General features: G+C 42.8%; 1 protein-coding gene across 1 annotated transcript; it reads right to left on the bottom strand.

Moving 5' to 3' along the window:
- Nucleotides 1–681: 681 nt before the first annotated feature.
- On the bottom strand, nt 682–17,458 carry trap1 (TNF receptor-associated protein 1). The gene is made up of 18 exons (XM_080724260.1): nt 17,297–17,458; nt 15,595–15,762; nt 14,639–14,721; nt 14,372–14,512; nt 13,212–13,283; nt 12,792–12,952; nt 11,894–12,003; nt 11,698–11,771; nt 11,351–11,506; nt 9,134–9,254; nt 8,561–8,630; nt 7,415–7,562; nt 6,233–6,418; nt 5,715–5,853; nt 5,480–5,565; nt 4,336–4,481; nt 3,310–3,382; nt 682–2,870 (listed from the first exon to the last, which is right to left on the bottom strand). Exons 1-18 carry the CDS (start codon nt 17,415–17,417, stop codon nt 2,769–2,771), a joined length of 2,157 nt encoding a protein of 718 aa, XP_080580386.1. The 5' UTR covers nt 17,418–17,458; the 3' UTR covers nt 682–2,768.
- Between the last annotated feature and the right edge of the window lie 860 nt (nt 17,459–18,318).

The following is an 18,318-nucleotide window of genomic DNA, read 5'->3' as shown; positions in this document are numbered from 1 at the left end:
ATTTGTAACGACATTCACCATTTTCAGAAACGAACTAAAAATGCTAAAATATTGTTGCATTTTAGATTAAATAGAAATTAAACATGCAACAATACTCCCAGGCGACAATATATTATAATACAATGACTTTGCAATCCATTACAACCAGGGGTGAATGGTAACTACAGTAACTTACTCATCAAGTACAGTACAAGTAAATGTTTTAGGCATTTTTACTTTACTGGAGTACTTAGTGTTTTCAATACTCTTCATCTCAAATATTGTGCTTTTATGCCATTACATTCATTTGAAAACTAGATAGATGGAACATTTTGCACAATGTTTACTTTTGGCCCTTTATTCTGTTGTCAATGCTTTTACTCAAGTACCTTTTAAATATAGGACTTTTACTTGTAAGGTATTTCTACATTGTGTTATTGATACTTTTACTTTACAAATGTTCAATACAGGCAAATATTGTACTGTAACTCCATTACAATTATTTACAAGATACTTCTAGCCATAAGTGTGTCTGTGGACCAACTGGCTGAGCCACCACCACCATGCACACGCCAAAACAGATCTGATGATGTATGTGTCTTCTGCCCCCTGCTGACCATTGGGCAGCATTGCTTTAAGTTTAAAAGCAATGAAATAATGTTAGGAGTCTTAAAGAATGGTCGAATGGCCCAGCCAAGAGGGTAATACAAATCAGTAAAGCAAATGTAACAAATAAATGATGATTAAATATATAAAGTAATATTGCAGAGAATATTGCATACCGGTAGATCTCTTTTAGTTCTAGTTATCGTTACTAATTGCTAATAGACGTTAAGCCACCATCAAGGGTTTCACGAATGCTTTATTCATCATACATCAGCGTAATCTAAATATTGGTATTATGTTAAGGCTACCAAGAACTAATTATGAATCCTTTTGGATGAATTGATTGATTTGAACACTGACACTGAACTAACATCAGGTAATAAATATTCTATAGTTTATTATACCTAAATAGAAATGGTCTAGATTTCAGTACCTCCCCCCTTTTGATTAACCACAAACATTGGACATCAAATATCAAAATATGTGACACACTGTAAAAGAAAAAAGGAGACAATTGGTAACATGGTAAAAAAAGAGAGGGACAAAGAGAAACAGTTTTTCTCAACTGTTGGAACAGAAGGCTTGTATTTGTAATAGAATGGAGTCCAACTTTATCAGCAGTCAGTTTACGACTGCTTTCACACTACGAGCCACATGACACCTTGCACATCTCCATGGCATAAAGAACACAACATTCTCATGCACATCTCCATGGCATAAAGAACACAACATCCTCATGCACATCTCCATGGCATAAAGAACACAACATTCTCATGCACAGAGAACAGAGGGTTTCCACGCTGACTGATGTAGGAACTGTAGAAGTGTGCTTTGATTCGCTCCTTGATCAGCCAGAGGGGATGATGCGATTGGTAGTGGAGGTTCAAATACCATCACCACCAGCGGCGCAAAACATCGTCATTATGAAACAGCTCTGAACAATTAAATAATACAACGGTACAGAAATATTACCACAGGTGCTCTCCTGAAAGGTCTTCCAACAGTCCAGTTCTTCATTCCACCCACGCTCTGGGCCGGTATGTCCTCTTGTCTTCAACCATTTGAATGGGAGGGCTAGATGATGTGCTAGGCTCCATTCACAGCAGCCATATTGGAAAGAAATAGTGCCTCTTTACTTCCTTCACAGGTGTTACCAATGATACTGATGAAGGGTTACGTCATGGGTACGGGCAGACAGTCAGAGTCAAGCAGCAGATCCATCCACTCCCATGTTACAGGGAAAAATGTTTCCCAAAAACGCATAGAACATTATTTCTTTTACAAGAAATTACAAACAAATTTAAAACAAATTCAAAACTTGGAGCACTTCTCCCACTTCACTAATTTTAAGACAAACAGCGTTATGACGACGACGGCCAAATAATCATTGAGCCGTTGCTCACTGCTCAACTGTCACCCACTAACCAATGGGACAGACCTAAACAGTGGAAGAACAGCACTTAGTTGACTAATCCATCAGCCGCTCAAAGGTACGGCAGGAAATGCAGCTACTACCGGAGTTATTCAGAGCCTAATGCCACTAGATATGTGATCGCTCCCAGTCAGGGCCTAATTGCCCGATTCCCGTGTCTACGTACAAACCCAAGAACACAGATTGGACGGACTACCGGCCGCCAGGCCACTTCTATTCCAGTGTCACCTCTGCAAAACGCATGACTAGTTTAGTTTCAATCCTAAATTCCCTGATGTGCAGCTGGACCCCTTTGTTTTTTCTTCTTGGCCAGTTGTATGGCTCTGTAGTCCGTTCTGGCTGACCCTCCACTCTCCAGGAAGCTGCTTGGAGACGCTGCATTGAGCTCAGGGTGTTTCTGTGGGCTGAAGCTGCTGTTACTGCTGTGAGCAGGGAAGACAAACTGTGTGAGGACCTTCCCATATTCTTATTTGTCCCAAACATCTGGTTCTCTCGCACACACAAAAAAGAATGGAACAGAGCCTAAATCAGAATCATTGATAACACCAGTGAAGAAAGTAAGGAAGGGGCCCAATTTCTTCCCATTATAGCTGCTGTGCATAGAACCTGTTGCATGGCTTAAGAAGGGCCTTTAGTGGCGTTTGGAAGCAGCTCATGCTCCGCTGGGCTGCAGATGGTGGTTCAGTCTATATAATAGGCCATAGTCTTTCATGCCCAGGCAGCCTGTTGCTGTGTGCACTGTGTGTCCATCTCAGTGCTTCTCCAGAGCTTTGGCCAGCAACTCGTTGAGGCGGGCGATCATGGGTCTGGGATCGTCGTTCAGGCCTGCTGCGATCATGGCATTGTCGTAGATCTGCGACGGAAAACAAAATGTAAATTTAAATCTTGAAACTATGTTTTGACCTTTCTGGGGAAAAACTAATATATTTTATGAGTAGTAGCCCTACAGCGACATACTGTAGAAGTCAATAAGCAATCCCCTATTAACACATTTAAACCTCAAAGGGCTGAAATAGCTGTTTAACACAGTGGTTCCCAAACTTTTTAGCTCAAGACCCAAAAGAGGAATTAGACGTTTGCCCGTGGTGCAAATTAGAGAGAATAGCAGATTTACAAGCTCACAATGCATCTCTTAATTATACATTTCTTAAATGTATAAAAAAAATTAACGTATATAAAATATGTATTTTTTTAATGTTGGAAAAGAACTCGAGTCGTGACACATAACAATAGGTCTGTGACTGTTTGGGAAGCAGTGGTTTAACAGACTGTGTGTGCAGAGTGGTATTCACCTGTTCCAGTAGCAGTCCAGCCAGGTCTGAGTTGGAGTCTTTCAGTGCGTGCATCTTTTTGATGAGGTCATGTCTGGGGAATCAATTATAGAGGGATCATTGTTTAATCAATGGCATTCAATGTGTTAATTCCCATTTGTGATAAGCAGCAAGCCATCTATGCTTAGACTAATTAGATTTACAGTAGGACACATTTAAGAAGTAACACGCCGTAAGGGCGAGGACACATTTATTTAAGACAAAACGGAGAGTTGGCGGGACATCCGCTTCATCCCCTGGATAATTTTCAGAGCTTCCTTTGCACAGACGGTATGACGGAACCATCCCATAATTGTGGGAGGCGGCAGTCTGGCTGGAGAGAGACCTCTGAACCCCTAACTGGTCCTAAGATACCTTGCACGGTTTCCTCTGCCATCGTGTTTTAAAGCAGAAATAAGCAGTTTTCTGCTGACATAAGCAGGAATCACTGCTGATTTTAAAAATGTATTTTTATTTTATTTTATTCAGGCGGCTAACAATGCTTCCTAAAGAGATGTTGTGTGTGTGATACTTCCTGGGGCTACAATCTGCCTCCAAAACTATTATTTTTATCTGTGAGAAGTTCTGTCATTGGTCGATTAAACTGGGTGCCCATCCAAAATAACAGACCAATCAGGACCGCCTCTTGTTTTGTTCAGATTGGTTGACCTGTCTGTCAATCCTTTTAGCCCCAGTCGGCTGGTTCATGCACCAATGAGCTGCTAATGACAGAGCTTCTTACAGATAAAATAATAGTTTGGGAGGCAGACTGCGGCTCCAAGAAGCGCCACAGAGACTAGATTTTTTAGGGAGCATTGTTAGCCGCCTGAATATAATAAAATAAAAATAAAAATAAGCAATTGCATGATTCCTGCTTATGTCAGCAGAAAACTGCTTATTTCTGCTTTAATGTTTCAACGTAATGCACAGTTGAAACACTTTGGATCCAGGCACTATTTAACACTCCACACCACTCACACTCCACAACGTGACCCTGTCATCTCTTACCCAGCATTGATCTCCAGTGTGGGCTGCAGTAACTGGGCTCTCTCCTCAGTGGTGCGGGCCACCTGCTGGGTGCGGAGGAAATGACGCGCGGCCCCCATCTCCAGCACCGTGATCATGGCTGGGTGCGTGTCCAGGCGAGGGGTCACCTGGTTGGGGTACGGAGGGAGTGGAAAAAGGTTCAAATGGGCCCTTACTTCCTTCACAACATTATTTCTTTTACGAGAAATTACAAACACATTTTAAACAAATTCAAAACTTGGAGCACTTCACCCCATTTTCAACTGTATCAGTCCTAAAAAAGTACTAATTTTGCACAAGCATTGAATATAATGCTTGTGTTTCAGCACTGCTCAACTGTCACCCGCTAGTGATAGGCACTAACCAATGGGACAGACCTAAACGGCGGAAGACCATCACTGTGTTGACACACCCATCAGCCGCTCAAGTGTCATAAGTTCAAAGGAACGGCAGGAAAAGCATCTGCTATTGGGAGTTATTCCGAGCCTAACCCCGTTAGATATGTGATCACACCAAGTCAGGGCCTAAAGGCCAGATTCCTGTGTCCACGTGCAGATGTAGAACTTCCTTCACAGGTGTTACAATGATTCTAATGAAGGCTCTGTTCCGTTTGGTGCAGCACAGTGGTTCTAAAATGTTTTGATTTCTGAACCACCGTAACTCTTGAGAGTGTACAAATGGAACCAAATGGACCTGTACAGGTTCATTTGGTTCCATTTGCACACTCTCAGAGTTACAGACCCATAAGGGGCCATTTGGAACCCACTCAAGGACAGTTTGAGACCCATTGGAGTAGCAGAGTGTTTCCAGTGAGCCAACATGCACAGTATCAGCACCCTGACTCTGTTTGACCAGAATGGAACAGAGCCTTCATCAGTATCCTTAAAACCTGTGAAGGAAGAGGCCCAGTTTCTTTCCAATACGGCTGCTGAGCCAGGATTCAAATTCAAAAGTAGCAGATCTACAACCTCGTATCTGCTACTTTCTATGCTTGTGTGTGACGCTGTAGTATGATCAAGTAGGGCATTCATTTACGAAAAAAGAAAACACCGAAAGTTAGAATATGGAGATATGGAGGTTTCTGCCCACAGTGACGATATGCATTGATGCCGTGTGGTTTAATTACCTTGATATTGGCGACTCTGGTGCCCAGAACGTTCCTCATCCAGGCCATCAAGTCCTCAGCTTGTTCCCCCGTCAGCCGCTCTGACTCTGCACACACGCACACGCACACACACACACACACACAGAGGAGAGGAGGCGTCAAGGCTACTAGCAGAGGTCAGGACAATCACTGGCATAAGTGTGAGAGAGTGATTTCCTCTTTTAAAATTAAGTTTAGTGGGTTAAACGGGTCTAACCGGGCTTGCTGTCCTGGAACTTCTCCTCCTTGTAGTGGTCCACCACAATGTCCGTCTCCACAGAGATCATCTTCTTCTTGTCAAACTCCCGCAGGTGCAGCAGCGTCAGCTCGTCAAACTGCTCGTAACAGAACAGCACCTGGAGGAGCAGAAGGCATAAGTAATGACAAACAAACAGGCTTTAACACACAAGACAGGCTTCAATTGTGACTACCCTGGCCTTTAGGCATTGTTACTCGAGGAAAATATGTTGCTTTCGTCACGTTAAAGGTCTGTGCAACAAAGTATGAATTACGGTATCTACATAGAAATATACATAGAATGTATGTTGTTATTTGTACATTATTTCCTCCCAATGCATTTGCAAGATTGAGGTCTTGAGGATTTTCCCCCCCCACCCCCCCCCCCCCCCATCAAAACCTGAGGTTTCTATTCCTCTACCCAAAAGCAACACAACATAATTCACACAAAGATCACGGCTAGAGAAACCCGTCACACAGACAATGCTCAGACGTCACCTCCATGTCCTTCTGTTTCATGGCCTCGTAGTAGACTGAGTGCTCTGCCAGGTGGCGGTTGGGGGCACACAGGTAGTAGATGTTGCGCGTGCCAGCCTTCATGCGGGTGCCGTACTCCATCAGGTTGGTCTGCTGCCCGGCGGGCAGCGCAGAGGACTCGAACCTCAACAGCTTAGCGATGTCCTCCTGGAAATCATGACAAGCCACATGGACAGTGACTCTTGACTGTTCGACAACATCTCAACCTCTACCGGAAAATTGAAGACAATTCTAAATATGGTTATGATTTGTTGTTCGTTATAGTTATATATATATGTTGCGTTAGACTTGAACCGCTTTAACCATTATTTTATGCTTTAGCTATACAAAAATAGCAGATATACAAGCTCACAGCGTGGCACCGAGTGCTGCACTGCGAGCAAAAAAATAAATAAATAAATAATTGTGCAAGTCTTTGAATATTTTGACCCGATTCTATAAATGTCTTCTAAATCCGTCTTCTAAATCAGCGGTTCTCAACTTTTTCATGTCAATGGTCCCTCAAAATTACGCCTATTTGGCCACGGATGCCAATCTCAAAATACGTTGTTACAGGAAGGAACCACCCAGAAGCAGAGATTTGAGTTAAAACATTTACAAAAATGTTCAAGATCTTTCTCTAAAATACAGATCTACAAGCTTGTATATCCGCTATTTTTCAATAGCTAAAGCATAAAATAATTCCAGATCTTGAATGTGTCAAGCATTCAAATTCAAATACTGTATGACGAATAGGGCTGTCACAATTATTACATAATCGTCTAATCGCAATTATTTGACATAATCGTGATTATTTTTCATAATCGTCATAATTGTTTCGATGTTGAAAAACCTTAATATATTTTTTATAAGTAAAAAATAGTGGAAATAGCAGAACTACAAGCTCACAACGCGTCGAATCGGCCATTTCTTTTTTAAATATAAAGTTGTCAAATATGTCAGTAATTTCTGTATATTTAGGTTATGCGTCATATCTACCATCATGTGCAACTTCAAAGCCTAAAAGCCAACAGAAATTTAACTGTCAACGACAAAAACACAATTAAATTGTTAATCGCAATTATTTGAGTGACAATTAATCGTCATGTGAAATGTCATAATCGTGTCATGTCCCTAATGACGAAGCCCCCCCTCAGACTGCACCTTGACGTCCTGCTCCTGGGTGGTGACGATGCCCTCGCGCATGAAGAGGCCGTAGTCTTCAAAGAACTTGTTGTACTTCTCTGGCTCCTTCTTGCTCTGGTCCAGCAGGAAGCGGATCACCCTCTGCTGCAGCACGTCACGCAGCTTCCTGGAGGAGCCAGGGACACGGGGAGAAAGAGACGTTTTACAAAACCGCTCAATTAAAACCCATTTAGGCCTAGAATTATTGAATGCTTTAACTATTGAAAAATATACAAGCTCACAGCGCGGCACTGTAGTTCTGCTACATCTTGATCTAAATCTTGATTTCTTTTTGCAAGTCTTTGAATATATCTTTTTAAAAGCTAACATTTGCAACTCAAATATTTGCTTTTGAGTGGTCCCTGGGGACAACATATTTTTATATGGGGATCTGCGGCTAAATACATGTAATTTTGGGGGTCCTTGACATGAAAACGTTTGAGAACCACTGATTTAGAAGATATTTATGGAATCGGGTCAAAAATAGACTTAAAAAAATAGCAGATCTACAAGTGGCACTCGGTGCCGCACTGTGAGCTTGTGTATCTGCTATTTTTTTTAAATAGTTAAAGCATAAAATAATGTGGTTCAAATCTAAAGTGACCCACTTTTGCGTTCAGGCCTAAATGGCTCAAGATATTGATTGGTCCTTCATTAAAGCTGGCGTGATGAAAATCAATAGAACCCATTATACTGGATGTTAAAATGGTTTGATATAGGGGTTCCCGCTGGCCTACTGGTCCAGGCACAGCATTGCCACATAGACATGGATGCCTGGCGGCGTCGCCGGTTAGATTTCAGATCCGGACAACCTTTGCCGCATGTCTCTCCCCCCATTTCCTGTCAGTCTACTGTCCTATCAATAAAGGCATACAAGCCCAAAAACAAAATACTTTCTGGCATCTGACATCTGACATCTTTGGATGTCAAGGCCAGAAACATCCGGGTATGAAGATGATGTCCTGCACATACCCTCTATAGTAAATCCATTAGATGCTATTTTATAGACGTATAGATGGGTGGATGGACTGTAAGATGGGTTATTTCATAGACATACAGATGAGTGGATGGTATGTGAGACAGGGAGTTGTTTGTGTGAAAGAATGAGTAAAACGGTTGCTCTACCTGATCAGAGCACTCTCCTGAAGCAGCTCTCTGCTCAGATTCAATGGGATGTCCTCACTGTCCACCACACCTGATCAAACACACACACACACACACACACATCTCAAAATACAATATCATCGTTGTCGGGTGGAAACCTCGTATCTCAAAGTTTCAAATTTGTACGTTCTTTCGCAAAGTAAACCCCTGCTTCATCGTACAAGGCCGTCGCACTAAAGTAATGAAAACAGCAGATCTACAAGCACACAACGCCTCACACCGCGAGGCGTTGTGTGCTTGGAGATCGGCTGTTTTCACTAGTTTAAATCATTTTTAAAATGAAAAATGCAAAACGAACGGTTTCGGACAAACAAGGTTTTCACCCGGCAACGACGATATACAAAGTTTAGACAGTTTTAAAAGACTTAAAAGGTTATGCATGGGGATTATTGAGAGTCAGAAGGCTAATTTCAAGAGGCTTTCTCCAAGCTCACAATGCGTCAGAGGCATAAGAGGAGAGAGATAGAGGCGTAAGAGGAGAGAGACAGAGGTGTAAGAGGAGAGAGACAGAGGCGTAAGAGGAGAGACACGGACCTCTGAGGAAACGCAGCCATTTGGGCAGGATGTCAGTGGCCTTGGTCTGGATGAGAATCTTCCTGCTGTACAGAGCCACGCTGGAGCCCATCTCCCTGCTCACATCAAACATGGTGGGCTTCTGCTCACAGCACAGACACATAGGAAAACATTCAATACATCTATGTTCCAACTAGCACATCACTACAAACATATCGTTGTTGTCGGGTGAAAAACCTTGTATGTCCAAAACCGTTCGTTTTGCATTTTCATTTTAAAAATGATTTAAACTATTGAAAACAGACGATCTACAAGCACACAACGCCTCGCACCGCGAGGCGTTGTGTGCTTGTAGATCACCTGTTTTCACTACTTTTGTGAGATGGCCATACGTATGATGAAGCAGTGCTTTACTTTGCGAAAAAAAAATTACAAATTTGAAACTTGGGAGATACGAGGATTCCACCCGACAACGACGATATACTTTATAAACAACTAATCAGTCAAAGTTTCACTCCAATTAATCTGATGATACATTTTTTGATAATAAATGATGATAAGGTACAAAATCAAGATAAATCATCAAAACCCAAAGATTACAAGAAATTATGTTATGTTAAAAGCAGACTAAAACACATTTTAGTTAAGTTGTGAATAGCACATCCCTAAACCAATTATTTTATTACAAAACATAGTTCTCTGATTAATTAATTACTGCTCCTCATTTCACTCCTAATCTTAAGTCATTTTCCACTGCATGATAAAAGCCCAACTCGCATTTCTGAATGTCCGTTGAGACGTACGAGGTTGTTGCTGATTCCAAACGAATCAGAGTAGGGTTAGGGTAGCTACTAGGGGTGCCACGGTTCGTTTAGCCCACGGTTCGGTTCGTACCTCGGTTTTGGGGTCACGGTTTCGTGTTTTGCATTAAAAAAATAAATAAAAATAAATTACTTTCCAAAAATCTATTTTTATTTTGCTTCTAAGCTAATTGAATTATGACAGTGCCTCTTAGCCTTAAGGTGGGTTAAAAAAATTAATAATATAAAATTAAAATAAAAAGGGGGAAAATTATTTTCTTTTCTATTATCATCAATATTGGCCATCGTCTTCAGTTTCAAAGTGCTTTATTTATGAACAAATTGTTTTGCACACAACAAGAGATACTATAGTAGGCTACAAGCTTGAGCAAATCTACCTCTGTAAGTTTTCATTACTATAACCAAAATAGACGGGTGTGTTCACTGTGTTGCCAAACTTTGCGAGAGGAATAAGCAACCAGATCTATGAAAACAAGGCTTAAATAAGTGAATATAGGCCACGTGAGGTCTTTAAACCTATACACGTCGGCTATTTGAAAGTGGCCGAGCCGATCTACAAGCTCACCACCGCATCCACCATTATTTAGCCTACAAGCAACTTTACATAAAAAACAAGCTCAACGTGGCTTATAATAATCAGACATGGCAACAACACTCACCATGCGTTGTTCCTCCAGTCAGTCAGTGAGTGAGTGAGACTAGCGGGTGTCTGACACTCTGGCTGGGGGCTACGCTACGTTTGGCTTTGTTGCTTGCTAACGCTGCCTGCTATGGTCAGTCTAAAAACAACAAGCAGATTTCTCCTGGACTTGTTCTCCATGTTACAACAACTACAATGCGTGCGCTCCGCACTGCACAGCTTAGCGACTAGCTGCTTCGTTTTTCTGTCTCTGTGAGGACTCTCAACTGCTTTGCTCTGCTGCGAGTGTGAATGTCGGCTCTTGTTACAGAGTAGGTGGGGGTGAGGGCTATAGTGCGTGTTTACTTGCGGAGCGGGGTTTAGTGGAGATTGTCTTGTGCACGATGCACAGTGGCTGTCCAGCTGTAAGAAATTAATTAATTTGCAAACACAAAAAGACCGCGGTTTCCTAAAGGCGTATTGAACGGGGTACCGTGCAGGGCGTACCGTACGGTTCGGTTTAGGGGTACCGTGGCACCCCTAGTAGCTACGTCATCAGCCAGCCAATACAGACTGGTGTATTTGTCCCACCCCGCACCACGGACCAATCGGAAGTTGCGGTGGCTGGAAAGCCACGTGGTGTTGTTCCAACAAATCAGAGTAGGGTTAGGGTTGCTCCGCACCACAGACCAATCGGAAGCCGCGGTTTGCTGTGATGCGGAGAGACAAAACAAATCGCGGAACAGAACGAAATTTCTAACGCTAGGTTTGTGATGGGGTGTGATCTGCAGCCCTCACAATGTCAGGTACGTAGAAGATGCTGCGGATGTTGACGGGGGCGTCAGCGCGGTAGTGCAGCGTGTAGCGGGGCTTGTCGTACGACTGGGCCACGTAGCGGTAGAACTCCTCGTGCTGCCACTCGCTGATCTCCTTGGGCTCCAGCATCCACAGGGCCTGCATGAGGAAGATACAGGTGGATACCAAATGCCACGTTTAGAATCGGTCGCAAATTGTGTTGCACACAAAAAAAGTTTAAGTATACTTTCTCTGGTGGGAGTCGACTTGCGTAATGAAGTCGACTCAGTCGACTTGTCGACTTTTTTGTTAATGCCCTAATCTGACAGACAGAAAGAATAGAGGCCGACCTGCAGTGTGTTCAGTCTGCGTCCATTCAGGAAGATGGGGAAACTGACAAAGTTGCTGTACTTGCTCACAACCTCTGAAACAGACAGAACAACAACGTGTGGAAACGTGAGGTTGTTTACGCTAAGTTACACATTAATCACTATAGGAGACTATGGAATATGTTAAATGACTCATTGCAGTGTGTCCTGGAGGTACCTTTAACTCGGTCCTCCACTGAGAACTCCTTGCAGTCGTCCTTGAGGTGCAGCACGATCTTGGTCCCCTGTCTGACTCCGCCCGCTTCAGCGATCTCAAACGCTCCGGAGCTGGGAGAGAACACAGTCGGTAGCTTTAACCAATCTCTAGAGCAGGGGTCTTCAACAGGGGGTTTGGGACCCCTAAGGGGTCCTCAGAGTTACTACAGGGGGTCTTCAAATCCTTTTTATATAACTTGAACCCTAGTGTCCATATTCTGGGAACTGTGGCCAAAAACAGCAGATCTACAAGCTCACAACGCCTCACAGCGGAGGCATTGTGAGCTTGTAGATCAGCTATTTTCGGCAAAGAGGTTTGGTGTAGAGGGGAAAAAGAGCAGATTAAGTACAGAGTGAAAGGTCAAGTGTATCAAGTATTGATAGTACAAGTGGTTAAATATCTCTAAACACAAATTTACATGAATCCAAAATATACTTATGACTGACTGTGCTGTCAAACGATGAAACTATATGGAATCTATGAAAAGGTTGTAGGGGGCCCTGCATCATCTCTCTCTCAACTAAGGGGTCCTTGGCTGGCCTGAAAACATTGAAGACCCCAGCTCTAGAGCACATGTATCACCAATGTCGTCCTCGCACACAATTAAGTTCTCATCTTGCATGTTTAATCATATTCAAATGAAATGCCCCCTCCATCTCTGCTGAAAACTTCCGTAATTAGTATATTTCGAGTTCCTATTCGTATGTTTTCTAGAGGTGCTTTGAATGTTGTTCAAGCTTTTTGTATTGTAGTTTATTGCATTTCTGACAGCGCAAAAAGAGATCTTGTATCTCAACAGGATTTACCTGTATAAATAAAAACATTTAAACTCTGTCATTTCTTCCGGTCTTGGTCTTACCCATCTGAAGACCACTTGTAGCCAGGAGTGCCAGGCTCGGCTGACTGTGAGTAGACGTCCACACGGTCGGCCACCATGAAGGCAGAGTAGAAGCCCACTCCAAACTGACCGATGATGGTGCTGCTGGCCTCCGCTTGGTCCGTCAGAGCATCTAGAAATGCCTGCAAGAACCAGACATTTGTGGTGGGGCTCATAGTCATAAAAGAATCAACTTAATCCAACTTGCAGTTACCAGATTATGGTAAATGGTGTTGGCATTTCATGCCATTTAAAAAAAAGAAAAAGTAAAATAAAAAATAAAGAAAATTGTTTCGACTTGGACAGTTCAGATATCATGGTAAGTGACAAGGGCAAAACAAAGTACACAGAACCACCGTTAAAATACATGAAAATATAATAGTATAGCATATTAACAGCTACCTTAGAACCAGATCGGGCGATGGTCCCCAAATTGGCAACCAGGTCCTCTTGGTTCATACCCACTCCAGTATCCTGCAACAGACAGACAATAGTCACATACAGATTAAGCAAAAAAATATATACAGCACAGTATATAGAGAATATTGTGTAAAGTTCATTTTCTTCTGTAATATAATTCAAAATTTGAAACTTCCATTATATTCTAGATACATCCGCACATGCAGTGAAATATTCAAAACCTTTTTTTGTTTGAATTTGTATGGCATACTCATGAATCTCATGAATATCAAAAATCCATATCTCAAAATATTACAATATTACAAGAGACCACTCAAAACAAGGATTTATAATAGAATTGTCAACCTTCTGAAGTTAGAGTTGGTTTAAGTCCAGTGTGCAGTTTCTGCAGTAAATGATGATTTGGGGTGCTAATGGCAGCTGCATGCTTTTTTACACAAAATTCTATTTTTTTTAGATGATCACCACAACATGCAGTACAATATGTCTCCACTAGGTGGCAAACTATCATCAGGAACAGAGATTGTCTTGAATGGATGTTGATGTCCCAAATTCAGCCCAGTTCTTTAAAACAGAGCCGGTCAATTAAATTCAGTTCTACATGTTCAGTGCTCAAAGTCTCATCTTTCCCACCCAGAGAGAATAACACGAAAAGTCCTATCTGATTACATTAAACGACGTTATTAAACTCACTTTGCAACTCGCTTTGCCACTCAATTTGCCATTCACTTTATGCATGTGCATACCCTCTATTCCGGTTTAATTCCTGTATCTGCGTGATGTAGGTGGATACCTTTTTAGGAGGTGGAAGCAGGTTGTCTATTCATTTCCAATGGCAGAGTGAACGTGAACACAGCTTCTGAACCATTCTTTAGCTCCATGGTCACTGAACTAAATATTGGACCCGATTGTATATATACACATATTCCCAAAATGTTCATACTAAAATGGCTTTTTTCATAGGAGAAAATGTACTTTATCATTGCCCTTTCTGGCCTTGACTTTGTGTACCATGTCCTACTCTAGTGGTTCCGATCAGGTTGCCCTATCTTGGTATATTAAAAATCTTTGGTTCCACTCTTTACACCTGCGCAGCAGCGCAGGTCATACACATTCCAGGTGACTTGCCCTGCTATCTGTACCTGGATGGTGAAGGTGCCTTTGGCAGCGTCCGTTTGGAGGTGGATCTCCATGGGAGCCGTTTCGCCTCCTCCTGTGATCAGCTTGTGGCGCAGCTTCTCCAGGGCATCGCTACCGTTCGAGATCAGCTCCCTGATGAACACCTGAGGGTTTTATGATTTAAGCATTAGTAATCACGGTCAGAGAAGTCATATATTTGTAGAAAAGCAGGCCTCGCACGTTTCAAAATAACACCAGGATTTATGAAAAACCATCCTCCCCATTCTCACCTCTTTCTCAGAGTACAGGGACCTGGCGACAATGTCCAGCAGCTTTTTGGTCTCGGCCTGGAACTCATGTTTGGAGAAAGTACCTAGAAGGACGAGGAAGCAACGTTAATGTTGGCTTAAGAGCACAGTTTACAGTACAGTTCGATATGTCTAAACCCGACAAATGCTAATCGCAACTGTAAAGGGTCCTACAGACGGGCAGTGGTTACCACGGGGGCTCCCACTAGGATCAGCGGGGACCGCGCCGCAGTGATACACAAACACACTCGCTCCACGAGTAAGCGCTGCGTGGTATTTCACAAAGATGAACACAATCCAGCTCTCGCCGCCCGCGTATGCATGCACGAACAAGCACCCGCCCGCCCGCCTTGCCGCCCCTAAACTTCTCCGGGCTGCCGAAATAACCGCCCGCCTCTCATTGAAAATGAATTACTAGGACGTGGTGCCGTGTACCGTCTGGAACCCCCTTTACAGGCGGGATTTAAAACCGGCCCTGATCTCCTTAAGAGATACCAGACACCAACTGCTCATTCCAGAGGGAGCCTGTCTTTGGCCATGAGAGATACTGGCCAAAGGCAACCAGTAAGTGTCCTATAACCTTCTCTATGGAATAGTAGAGAGACAACATCCAAGCACTGTAGAGGGGTTACACCCCGCCACTCCAACATGTCTCCTTTCCGACATGTCTCCATTCCGACACTAACCCTATCTCTAACCCTTACCCTAAACTTAACCCCTATGGAAGTGTCGCCACTCCGACAATAAGAAGTCAATTTCGGAGTGGCGACATGTCGGAATGGAGAGCGACAGCCCTGTAGATGTGCTATACTATAACTCCAACCATACAGATTAGTGAAACTGAACATAACGGTGTATTCATTCATTAATTCAAATACGTTCCAAGAAGGTAGCTTTTAAATCTAGGATATGACAATACTCCTGTGTGTTTTCATCACCTTGTACATTCTCTGTGTCACTGATGATGGTGTGCAGGGGCTCCTCATCGGGGACCTTCTCGGCCTCCTGGGTGCTGTAGAGCGAGTACTGGTTCAGAGCCAGGCCAGGGTGCTGGGAGCTCCACAGCCTGGGTCTGCTGCTCCACACCTGCTGCCTGGGGCCAGCATCTGATGACGGGGGAACAAGATTAAGTGTTGGGATTAGAGATGGGACGATAATAAGCGATATTATCGTATCGTATACGAAACTCGTATCATGGAGATTTTATTTATTGTGATATCGTCCTCAGTCATGCACTGCCACTGGGATCAATTCACCTTTCACCAAGCTGCATATCCAGTACCACTTGAACCCTCTAAAATAAAAGGTACTTATAATATACGTACTTGATTGTTGATAGTCCTTTTTTCACTCTATCAAATGTCTTAGCAAAAAATAGCCGATCTACAAGCTCACAACGCGTCGCAATGCAGCTGCTATTTTTTGGCAAATGTTCCGCCCCAGGATTATGGATTTTGATTATCGCAATAATATCGTAAATCACGATTTATTTGGTCACAATAATCGTGATATGAAATTGTCATATCGTCCCATCCCTAGTAGGGATAATATAGATTATATATATATATATATATAATTTCATAAAAGCATCGATTGGTAAGCATGTCATGGGGCAAAAAGCTTAAAAATGTGTCTTAAAAAAGAAGAAAAATAAAAAATAAATAGCAGATCTACAAGCTCACAACTCGTGGCATTGCGATGCCTTTTAGATCTGCATGGCACCATTGTGTGGTGTGCGAAGTGGTAGTGGTTAATCGATTTGTACAACTTCAGGCTGTACTACCTGTCAACCGGTGACAGTTCCACAACATGACCTAAATGTCTCAAAGGAGAGTAGGGAGAGCAGCTTCAACCCACTGCAGATGTGCTAGTCTAGTGACACCGACATTGCAGTGGGTTGTTCTATTCGTCTGTCATTCAATGTTATATGAGATACTTAAATGGTTTCCTGTGGAAATAAGCTTAGTCTTTTCTAGGATCTCCTTTTAGTAGACCTTGTACCAGTGAACTGTACCGTCATGAAACTGTACCTTTTCCTATGCAAACGTCTAATAAAGTCTTCAATCAATCAATCAAAAGTATTAACAACATAGCCTTCCATACACATTGGTTAAAGTTAAAACAATGTTTCACACCGATTACCACCATCTATGTGCATGGAAGAATGACAGACCGTGGCATCTACCATAGCAGCCATGATGTAATATTACTTCAACATGACAGTGTGTCACATTGTAACACAGCGATAAAGATTCGAATATAAACGAATAGAACACCATGTTATAAAGGAAATATGGTGCGACACATTTGAATAGCATAGCAAGACAGTAAAGCTGCAGCTGCAAGAGTAATAACTACTAGATAGACCAGTGTTTCTCAAACTTTCAAACATCAAGGTCTCCCCTTAATTAATTTCTGACAGTGTACAGATGGAACATAACGGGTTCATTTGGTTCCATTTGTACACTGTCAGAGTACTTGTGTATGGGTCAATTTAGACCCTGCTAAGGGGAACCATAGAGTCCCTGGAATCCACTTTGAGAACCACTGAGATAGACTATTGCACAGCAGTTACAGCATCAGCGGCTAGGCTAGTTTAGCTCTCCCTGTCATGTCATGACACAAACACAACGTACATACCTGCATGGTGAGATCCGGCCAAGGTCCTGGTGCTCAAACCTCGTCCACATGACAACAACCTGCTGCTGGTTCTGTGAGGAGAAGCCAGAGCGAACTGGAAGAGCTTCAGACAGCGAGACATGTTGCTTAGTTTGACCTACACTACAGTACTGACTGCACACAGCAGCTCACACGCTGAGCAAGACGAACAAGGCCCCGATGCACGCATTAAAATGACGTCAGCAGCAGCATAGCGTCTGTCTATTCACATGCCTGGTGAAAAATATGAATTCTACCAATTTTTGTGGTCACGTGTTCAAATACTGGATTCTGATTGGCTTACAACAGTGGTAAATCAGTAAACAACCTTTAGTTGGCTCATGGACCCCGCCCACTGAAAAAAATAATGATTGTAACTAAAGATCCTTGCAAGTTACAACTGTGTTTTCTTTCATTTATATGGTAAAAGTGGTAGAAAAGCAATTTACCATTCGAGGTTGATGGCTGATTTATAACCCTAACCCTAACCCTAACCCTTACCCTAACCCTAACCAACCCTAACCCTACCCCTAACCCTAACCCTAACCCTAAACCTAACCTGGAAACATAGAACCTTGGGAACATAGGGAGGACCCCCTTCGCCTTGTGACCGTACCTATGTTCCCCAGGTTCTATGTTCCCCACTTTCTTACCACCTAACCTACCCCTAACCCTAACCTCACTAAAACTAATGCTGTGAGATGGGATCATAGAGAGGGGAACATAGAACCTGGGGAACATAGAGGACCCCTGCTAAATCAGCCAACAACCCACTCCCTCTCATGGTAAATGGCTTACTTTACCAGTAACTAAAGACAAGTGCTTGTGAATTGTGATCATTTACATCAGTGTTTCTCAAACTTTCAAATTTTAAGGTTTCTCCTTAACTCGGACAGTGTTCAAATGGAACCAAATGGATCCGCAAACACATCTATGGGTCAATTTGGGGGAGCCCTCTCTAGTCTAAAGGAACCCAGTGTCCCTGGAATCCACTTTTGAGCAAG

Source organism: Nannobrachium achirus (genome assembly GCF_963921795.1).
Source record: "Nannobrachium achirus genome assembly, chromosome: 4".
Lineage (NCBI taxonomy): Eukaryota > Metazoa > Chordata > Actinopteri > Myctophiformes > Myctophidae > Nannobrachium > Nannobrachium achirus.
This window is presented reverse-complemented; position numbering and strand designations above follow the sequence as displayed.